Source organism: Ascaphus truei, chromosome 4 (assembly GCF_040206685.1).
Source record: "Ascaphus truei isolate aAscTru1 chromosome 4, aAscTru1.hap1, whole genome shotgun sequence".
Lineage (NCBI taxonomy): Eukaryota > Metazoa > Chordata > Amphibia > Anura > Ascaphidae > Ascaphus > Ascaphus truei.
In genome coordinates, this window is record NC_134486.1 from 39,285,750 (window position 1) to 39,296,647 (window position 10,898).

The window sequence follows — 10,898 nt, forward strand, 5'->3', positions numbered from 1 at the left end:
AAAATAAAGCTCTGGTGGTATAAGTGTGGAAGAGAAGGTCCAATGAAGTATTCAAATAAATCACCTAGCTTTATCCCCATGCAAAAAAAAAAAAATTGTGGTTAGGGACAATGTTTCTAAAACTGTGGTTACTTAAGACTTTAGAAAAGGATTCTGAAAACCTTCAAAACATCATGTAGCTCTCCTGTAAACCATGAATATAACTGCTAGCATATCCGTGCTGGAGAGTGATTTTTAGTGTGTGTGGATATGTGTGTAACCCCTCTTTACCCGGCTCCTAAAAGAGGTCTACATCGGTATCACTTATTTTTATAAAGTGGTGCTCTGCGTCTCTATTTACCTTCTGAGGGTGCTGGCATCCGAGCTGGCTGGGCGTGTATGCAAAGAGGTGGTAATGAAGGGTGCCAGAAACTTTAGTACAAATAAGAGCTGTATATGTTCATTTTATTCTACTTCCACATACAAGGACACCTTCTCTTCTACAATGAGTGGCAAATAATAGAGTTGCATTACGTATTCTTCCCTGGTAGCTCTTACCGCTATCCTAGGGACATTCTGGACTTTATACCCTTAGCTCTGCTTGGATCTTAGCACCATCACTGCATTTGGATTTGCCGCCTTCCCACCGTGGTAGAGATACTCCTATCGTCAGGGATGCAATATCCCGTCACTCTGAGTAGTGCCCTTTTATCCCAAGGCATCAGAAGGGGCTTGCATTTAGAACTAGTATGGGCCAATCCCGTAGTTTTCCGGAGCCCTTGATTTAAAAGAACTCCCTCCGGAGTACCATGCATTCTCCTCTTTCAGAGCAGGTGACTAAACTCTGGCCATTGCTATGAGTTATGACTATGAGAGGCATAATAAAGGTGACCAGACATCCTTAAACACACAGATCTACACATAAACATGACTTACACTATATACAGTGAGGTACCTCATCTGTCTCATCACTGGTCACCATGCCTACAAGGGGAGGGGTTTGGATTATACTTGGTATCTTGTACCAGGTGATAAGATAAATACCTTAAAGGTGGGCCTGGCTAGGGCAGTTTTAAGATGGATTTATTTTCAAAATTAAAACAAATTCCACAAAGATGGTACAAGAGTGTTTAATATCTACTCTTTCATAACCTGCAATACTGATTTCGTAATCTACATGCTGAGCTATGGTTGCAACAAACAATATGTAGGACCTACAGTACCACCAGACCACTAAAAAAGCGGATTATGGAACATATGAGATTGATCTCTAAAACAAATTTGACACATCCTGGGTCTAAACATTTCTCTGAATGTCACTTGGGGACTATAGAAGATTTCAAATGTATCGCCATTGAGCATGTTAAACCATATAGGTGGATTCTATTTGCCAAGCCATCCCCTTTGTATCCTCCTCACACTGTACACCTCTTCCTAACACTCTTCCTGCCTTTTTCAATTCCTTTTCGTTTGTCAAAGACGATGTCACTACTGATCTCATTGTCTCCCTCCCATCTCCTCAAACATCTTGCTTCTACAGTACTCTAATCCCTACACTTACACATTTTCAACTCCTGCCTCTACTCTGGTACCTTTCCTGCTTCCTTCAAGCATGCAACAGTTATACCCTTATTAAAAAAACATCAAGCTTGACCCTACCAGTGTCTCTAATTATCGCCTTGTCTCCATCCTGCCTTTTGCCTCTAAACGTCTTGTGTTTTCTCGCTTACTCCATTTTCTCACCACCTACTCTCTCCTAGACTCTCTACATTCTGCTTCCGCACTGCTCACTCCACTGAAACAGCCCTTGCCAAAATAACTAATGGCCTCCATGCCGCAAAAGACCACAGTTATTACACTTTGCTCATATTACTCAACCTCTCTGCAGCCATTGACACTGTGGACCACCCTCTTCTGCTTCACATTCTCTGTACTCTTGGGATCCGTAACAGAGCTCTATCCTGTATTTCCTCTTACCTCTCCCATTGTACTTTCAGTGTCTCGTTTGCCAACACCACCTCCTCCTCTGTCAATCTCTCTATGGGTGTACCCGAGGGTTCTCTCCTGGGACCTGTTATCTTTTCTCTTTACAAACTCGCTCTAGGTGACCTTTTCACATCTTATCACAATGCAGACTCTCATTCTCTCCCGTCTCGACAATTGGAACCTTCTTCTGTCCGGCCTTCCTTCCTCTTCCCTCTCTCCCCTACAATCTATCTTAAATGCTGCTGCTAGAATCACTTTACTCTCTCCTAAATCTGTCTCAGCGTCTCTCCTGCTGAAATCCCTCTCCTGGCTTCTTATCAAATCCCTTATTACTTACAAAATGCTCCTCCTCACTTTTAAGGCTATACACTCTTTTGCAACTCCTTACATCTCAGTCCTAATTTCTTGCTATACACCTGTCTGACTCTTGCGTTTTGTTCAAGGATGTCTTCTGTCTACCCCTTTTGTATCTAAAGCCCTCTCCCACCTAAAACCTCTCACTCACTGCCCCACGCCTCTGGAATGTCCTTTCCCTCAATATCCGACTGGCACCCTCTCTCTCCATCTTTAAGACTGATTGTGACAGAGTGAAGTCAACTCCTATCAGTTACGTCTGGGAGACATATGTCTGAGTGCTTCATCCAGCACTCATAAGGGTTAACTCAGGTGGAGGTTAGGAAATCAGAACTCTTTAGCTGACACCTGAGAGCCAGCAAGGTAGATAAGGATCATGTGACTGGCAGTAGCTGCCAGAGAGAGAGAGAGAGAGAAGCACACTGCTGCGTGAGCCCTTAGCCAGAGGGATTTCACCAAAGACTACTTCAACTAAAGTAAGGATTATTCATTTGCTTACTGACTGCTTAAAGTACCCTTATGGTTTGGTTCTGGTTTAGCCAGCCAGCCTGCTAGATAGGTCTGTTGTGTTATTAGTCAGTTTTTCTCCCAAAGTGGAGCAGGATTTATTTTGTTAAAGGGACAGTGTACCCGCATGTTATGTTACTGTGGAGAAATAAAGCCACTGAACGTTTTTATTTATCCTGAAACTATACGTGTGGACTGTTCCCTGACCTCGGCTACAGGCCGTCCTGCCACACTGATCTACAAACACACCTCTTTAACGAAGGTTATGTGTAGCTCCACTGACTGATGCTATACATCTCAGATGCACTGACCTTGACCCCTTGCAGACGCACTTACCAGAACACCCTCCTACTGTCTCTGTAAGTTCTCCTTAAGTACCACTTAGATTGTAAGCTCTTCGGGGCTGGGACCCCCTTACCTATTGTTAGTCATGTCTGAGGCACTTATTCCCATTATGTGTTATATTATTATGTTGCATGTATTACTGCTGTGAAGCGCTATGTACATAAATGGCGCTGTATACATACATACATACACGTGGGGGATATACTGTAGTCCATGCCTTCTATCGAATTGAGGCATTTTGGATAATAACGTAAGACACACTAATGCCTAAAGGTCTCAACACAAATTTGGATCTAAAACACTTTTTATAAATTAAATTGAACCCTTACATACAACTCAAGATTCTACAATATTCCCTCTTCTCTCCCCCCCCCCTTCCGACCCATGTAGATCAATCAATTTGATATTAGTTTGTTTCATATTAACTACTTAGATACTAACTATTTTGAGCTATGGGCACCTGTGGTTAACTGCTACTAGTTGCAATAACTAGCCTATTATTCTGCTACACACTGTCTGTCTATTCAGCTGAGCTCTTCTGTTTCATAACTATATGACCGGACAAGGAGCCATGATTAGACAATTATCAGTGTTAAGCCTAAAACATATTGAGTTACAACTCTAAGGATATCAACTATATAATTACAGTAGCGGTTTAGATATGAATATCTGTGGTATGCTTAGTGTTGTAAATATTCGTGATCTAGTGAAATATTCGTGAATTGTGTCCCTAGCATATATTTTACCTGCTGTACCATTCTGTCTGTATCCTTACCAGTTCCCTCAAAATAAGAACCAGCACACTTCTGTTGTGACTTCCCCTTTGGGGTGTGAATAGCCAGATGGAAATGTGTAATAATGATGCTTTATTTTAGACAGAGAAGTTCCTACATAACGTTTATATTGGCATTCAATATCCCTATTTAGGACAAACCAACAAGCGAAGCTACTTCCCCCTCCCCCCATATGTTATCGGGAACACAAAGTTCAGAAAACTAGAAGGTCAGGATTTTTTTTTCAGAATCTTATCTAGTTTGGAGATTCACACACTGTAAAAGCAGTGTTTCTTAAGTATTAAAGCATCATCTGAAATCAGCATATTTGCAAGCTGTTGTCTTCAAAAATGATTAAACAGATGTGCACCCTCCAGCAGCATTAGACCTCTGATCTGATTTTAGGTTACAGATGGAATTGAATTAATTCATGGCAATCCCTGTTAAATCAAGGGTATGGCATTGAATGCTAGTGCACTGTTTAAGTAGACTATACCTGTCCTGACAGCTGTTGAGCAAAAATTACTGATCTCTAATTTTCATGTAAACTAGCCTATAATACTGTCATAAACACAGTCTTAAGCAGTGTGTAAAACGGATTACTCGTATTTTACACTACTCTCTCTTTCAAGTATATAGCCACAGTAATGTATAGGAGCATTTTAGGTTTAGATTATTTACTATTATTTCAAGCATACTTTTTAGCTTACAACATTATTATTATTAGAGTATGTGTGCATACATGTTATTATTGGAGGGGGAAGTGATATTTAACCCTGTTTAATAACAGGTACATGATCAGCAAGGAATAGTGATCCCAGATTACACCATTTGTGAGATATTCTACTGTAGTAGTCAGTGGAGGTTCTCTAACCTACATTATCCATGTCATGGTCCACCATTGTATTTCCCCTTGCACAACCATGTTGAGCAGAGCACCAGAAATGTTCTTCCAAGGTCCTGCCACTGAGATTTCTAAATGGATGCACTTCTAGTGGGAATCGAGTGTATTCTTCTATGAAATGGTGCTTGTTAGAAATGTTCATCCTGAGGAAAGTCCCATTGACGACCAAAACTTTGGAAAAACCAGATGAACCTGTAGGTGTTATTGCACGTGTATAAACAGTATTATAGTCCTAGTAGCGGTTGTGGTGTTGGACAAAATTTGAGGCAATCTGAATTACTGAATTCGTAAATCTGTTTCTTTTTTCAGTGTGCATTGGCAATCATTCATTGGGTGACCTATATTAGCTTAATTTGCTTATTACAGGGTGTTTTTTTTAATATAAATATTGCACTGTGATAGTGCTGCAAAGCTGAATGATGTAATTCTCTCAACCAAAGTTTGTTTGTGTTTAATCAACATTGCTTAATGTTTGCTTTGTTTTGTCATTTCAGGATTCATAGGTGAAAATGCCCAGCCTATTCCAGACAATAACATTGGAAACCGAATGCTTCAGAGCATGGGCTGGACTCCTGGGACAGGACTGGGACCAGACGGCAAAGGGATTGCTGAGCCTATAAGGGCACACCAGAGACCAAAAGGACTTGGGCTTGGATTTAGCTGATGTAACATACAATCTATCTCTTCTCGTATTGGGAAGCAAAATGTGTTTTTTCAAATGTCACCAGTAAATATTCTTTCTGAAAAGTGTTTCTCTGCTACTGGAAAGGAGCCTAAAGGCCTCAAAATGTCAACACCAGCTATCAACCTGCAAGAAATGGCCATGCTGTCAGAACGGCTCTGTGCATTATAAATGTAAACATTTATACTGCCCCAGTGTGTACTTATGAGAAAATTGAAGTGATAAGATTCTAATGTAATCCCATTTATGTTCTCAGAAATCCAAGATGTGACTACAGGGCTAGAACATCTCTATACATTCCTAGAGAGCAGAAAGTCCAGTTTAAAAATAAAATTGTATTGACATATATAGAAGTTGCAATCTGAGCTACATTATGACTTTGTTCTCTTTTCTAGCTAAGACCACTAAACTCTGGTGTTTATGAGAAAAGAATACAGTGCAGATATGACATTCTGATTTGGCTGAAATTCATTTCAAAACAGCTCAAAATTATCCCAAGGCAAAGATTGGTGAAAAGGATACAGCACACAGGAGTAAATTCTTGTATTAAGAAAATATGTTTCTGCCCCAAGAGGTACCTTCCTCAGCGTTTGTCTCTCTGGGGACCTAAACATTGTTTGATACATGCACACTACAATATATAATCGTGGTGTAACACTTGACTGCATATAGACAATTTGCTGACGTTCACTGCCAGTTCTTCACTTGCGTATTCCAATTGTTGCTCACCTAACAACTTCCCAATTGCTTATTCTCTTTCCAGAGCCTGACTTTAATACGTGTACACTGCCCTGACACTCGCCATATTCTCATTTGAGATGCAGTCACCTGGCTATGTCCTGGGACAGGACCATCTCTGCACAGCCTATAGGCATAATTAATCATTATAATTACAATAAAGACACAGACCATATGTAGTGACTGCGGGTTAAAAGTATACAAGTCACAAATGGTCAGAACTTCTGTATCTCATCCCTGTTCAATATAACAAGTCATTAACATATGATTAACCAGTGTTAATTTCTATTTTTTGTTTTTTTAATGGAATGTAGTGCACTGTTAACCATATGTTAACATTACCATATTGAATTAGGAGTCTCCAAATGTATATGGAGTTATAAAATACATATGCATTCATAGATTGGGAGATATATATATATATATATATATATCTCCCAATCTCAAGTAAAAAGATCACTTGTGAGCACATTCACATGTCTCACACGTGATCTTTTTATTTGCAATACGGTGGAGGTGTCTTGTTTCCTTTTTCACCCACCATAACTTAAAATGTAATGATTACAGGTATATTTTAATTGTTTTAAAAAAAAATGGACCCTTTTTTGCCCATACACCTGCAAATCTTTGTATCTTCTTTTTTTTTCCCCCTACTTGCCATTTGAGTAAAAACATACAGAATGTACCATTTGAAGTCTGCCTTGTTAGCTGGTTTCGTGCAGAGCATAGAGGAACTCTTTCATGTCATGTTAAGACTACTTTGTGATTTTAATTAGCATGAATCCGTGTGTTTCGTTTCTTTTTAATGCCGAAAAAGTCCACCGCTCCCCTACTGTTGGACGCCGATTTTAAATTGATGACTAAATCTCGATATTAGATTTGCATCGGTGGCTCTGTAATTATATACTAAATATTTCTGTAAATAGTTTCCACTAGGCACAGCATGGATAGCAACCTTGTATGACAATGCATAACACAGAGGTATCATTATGGGGGCAAAGTTGATTCTGCTGAAGATCGCATCAGGTAGTTAATTCTAAACAATGGTTTAGCCTATGATAAGATATAAAGACAAAATATCAGAATATGAAGCCATCAGTGTAAACCTAGCGATTTAAATACTTGAGTGTTATGAGGCCGTTGTCATCCAAATGGGCCCAAAACGTAATACAAAAGAAAAATGGCAAAAAAAACTGGCCTCTTTTGGAAAATACCATTTGAGATTTAAGTCACATGTAACCACAAAAAAAGAAACCTAAATTACTGCAGCTCTGACTTGTAAACGTGTTGTATACAGTAGGTAGTAATTCCAGTGATTGTTCTTTCAACTCTTTGGATGCAATGCTGTCGCTGTACAATATAATACAGGATACATCCCTGCCCAAAAGGTACTGGTACTGTACTTCTATAGTAGCAGATTGAGTTAGTAATACACAGTATGTATTATTCTGGCTGATCTTTAAAGATTAAAAAAATGTTTGCAAACATTTTGTTTTTAATGTCTTTTGATATGTTTTTTTTTTTTTTTTTGCAAGGCTACAGCAAATAAAGTCCAAAGCATGCTATGAATTGCATAATTGAACTCCATTTTAAAAGGTTTAAAAAAATAAAAAAATAATAATACTTAAAGATAGTAATGCTTGACATTTAACCCAAAGCATTGCCATTCTAGAGAAGTGGTCATTGGTAATTGTCTTCTTGTATTTCCTGTTCCATTGCTTTTTATGACTGGCTTCTATATAAGCAAATAATGAAATATTACATTTTGAACGTTCCTGCTGTTTTTATCCACTCTAAAAACAATGAATTGGCTTGTCTTTCTGAATTATTGCGTTTGTCTTTCAAAACATCTGTTTTAGCATGAAAACCGAGGGTGTTTAGGAAATATTTATTATTATTTTTTAATGGTTTGAAAGTGAAGACGATTGTGACCGTATTGCCATTTTTATCATGAAGTAAACTCCATTTTGACGCAGTGTTGTATTAAGAGCTGTTATATAATATATATGATTGCAATCCATTTTTGCACAGCTCACATTTCAGTTTCTGAAACAAGTGGCAAAATGAACATTTAATACAGAGCCATCTTTAAAAAGGCACCGAAGCACATCATCCCACATGGAAAATGGATACACACACGAAAGATACACATTGTAACACGTACTGGATTATATATTATATACACTCCGCTAACGCTCGTTTCATGAGGTAAGGTAGGCTTACGTTTGCAAAGCTATTGCACATTACTGAAAACGGCAATAACCAAAGCCACAGAATTGTAACTGTTCCAAACCAACGAAGGGGAGAATGCAGCAGGAATGATAACTTTGCAGTGGTCAGGGCTGGCGTATGTAGTGTGTTTTAAATGAATTAGGCTTCTTTATGTAGTCCCCACAAAGTTGTATGTTAATATAGAACATGGTAAATACACAGTAAAACTGTGAGGAGGGTTACAAAAATAAAATTAGTTCAAATTGTGAAGGAAAACAACAAATAACACTTTTAATACCTGCCGTATCTGCAAATTAGTGGGGTGTTTTTTATCCACTGTCGCCTCCTACGGTATGTGATTGTTTGCTGCATCATTAAAGGGTTTTCTTTTCTTCTTCTTTTTTTTTTTTAAAGACTCCGGCTTAACTTTAACAACAAATAGCATTGAACATATGTAATACATGCTGCTTTTGTTAATGCTAGTTCAACTATAACAGATTAAGCTGCAATGTTTCTAAAGTTGCAGTGAGCGATGGCATAAAAATAGAGGTTTAAGAAATTCCACAGTGATTTAACGTCGTACATTTTGTTTCAAAATAATTTGCTAAAATAAACTACTGGAGTATTTGACAATTAAGAATAAAATTGCTGTAAAATGGAAACTTGGAGTAAGTGTTTTAATTTTTTTTTTTTTACATCTTCTGTAAGTGTGGTAATGTTAAATAGCGGACATAATCTCATCTTTTTAACGGAATCTTGCCTGTTGTATTTAATGTCCTGTCTGTGTTTTAACCCTTGTGATACTGGAGGGTCCTGCAGTGGAACACGCTGGGGATGCAGATAAATTGACTCTTCTAGCCACATAGGGGCTTATTCAATAAAGTGCCATAGTACAAATTCACTCACTGAATGAGTTTCTATACTGAATTGGCACTATTGCACTTTGCGTAAGCACCATAGTGATTTAGGTGTAAGCATTGCATGTGTGTTCACAGAAAACGCCATTTAAAAATTCCTATGAGATGAGTATATTTCAAATTTGATTCTACAAAGCAAAATGGAGGTTTCTGAGTCTGTGCCCTGCATTAGGATTGCCTGCTAGAAATATGTTTAGGTTCATATCCACCTTTGATTTTCATAAAAAATGTTAACAAATGTAGATAACCCATGAGTTAACAGTATGTGAATGTTTTCCACAGGTGCCCAAACTGGCTTCAATTAACCCATTGTCGCATGTCATGCAGTGGTTAGGTTGCAAGCAAGGATTCTGGGTACTTCAATGCAAATGAGCACATTGGGCTTGTCAGTTTTAGATTCTTATCCATTGTTTACATACATTCCCTAGAGCTTTTGCCTTCTGTATTACACGCTTTTACAGCTGCCTGGGACAAAAGTACAGAATCAATGGACCCACTCAAAGGCAGATGTTTTGTCCTCTCAGGCTCATCCGTGTGAGCCTGGTCCCTGATTCTGCATTGTGACAGTGGAAATGGTATACTGTGAATTCTGTAAATAAAGCATGTTTGAAGACGCATGGAAGACCTGCAGAGGCACTTGTGGGTTTGCCATCTTCGCTATACTTTGTACAGAGGAGAGTTTTTGTCACTTTTCCCCCCCCCACCATAATCTAACTATATCTGGTTGTCAAAGTACTCATTTTTGTTAGTTTGGTATCACGTTTTAGGTCAATGTGCTGAATATTGTAAAACAATTTAACCATTTGAATACTAAAGAAGCCTACAGAGTATCTGCTCCATAGAATGGGATAAAAATGAAAATCGTACTGTAAATACATCTATGAAAACGTTGTTTAAATGGTACTGTCCAGATAAATAAACACAGACTCCTTGATTGTAAATATTCTTCTGTTCTTTTGAATTATTTTGGTTATTTTCATAATGTGTATTGGATAGACACTGCTTCCCCCTACCAAGTCTTATTAATATTACTTCTATCTGAGTTTAATACAATTTGGGGATGTGTGCGCAAAATAGCATTTCATTACTTAGCCGTTTTGGTTAATATGCTCATTCTGTTGTATTATTTCTTACAAAATAAATGTTTAACTCAGTGACCCATTGGTAAAAGCATGTACTTTGAAACCGAAAGATCCAGTCAAAGTCCTAGTATCCACTTCCTGTGATTAGATGGGCACTTTATTTTCCCTGTCTTGGGCGCCATACAATTGACTGTAAACCCCTCTTCTGGGATTGGACTTTTGAAAAGCTGACACACTGTTGCTTTTGCTTTGCACCGATCATGTAATATCGGTGCCCTCCACTTTCTACAAAGGAATACGTTGGTTTGGTACTTTTGCAGCTATGTAAATATCATTAGAGTTTTAATATACAGCCAAAAAAAGAAATTGGTGGACATGCGTAGTATGTTACACATCCCTAAAGTAAATACTCACACTAAT

At 38.3% G+C, this 10,898-nt stretch overlaps 1 protein-coding gene across 2 annotated transcripts in view; it reads left to right on the forward strand.

Annotated features, from left to right (window-relative positions):
• The window catches only part of GPATCH2 (G-patch domain containing 2), a 159,724-nt gene extending 149,173 nt beyond the window's left edge, over positions 1 to 10,551 (forward strand). Inside the window, exon 9 of one of the 2 annotated variants that reach the window (XM_075595592.1) lies at positions 5,343 to 5,495. In XM_075595592.1, coding sequence (XP_075451707.1) covers positions 5,343 to 5,355 — 13 coding nt within the window. In that variant the 3' untranslated portion in view covers positions 5,356 to 5,495. Of the gene's footprint in view, positions 1 to 5,342 lie in introns of both variants that reach the window. The other variant, XM_075595591.1, reaches the window with a different exon arrangement.
• The last annotated feature ends 347 nt before the right edge of the window (positions 10,552 to 10,898 follow it).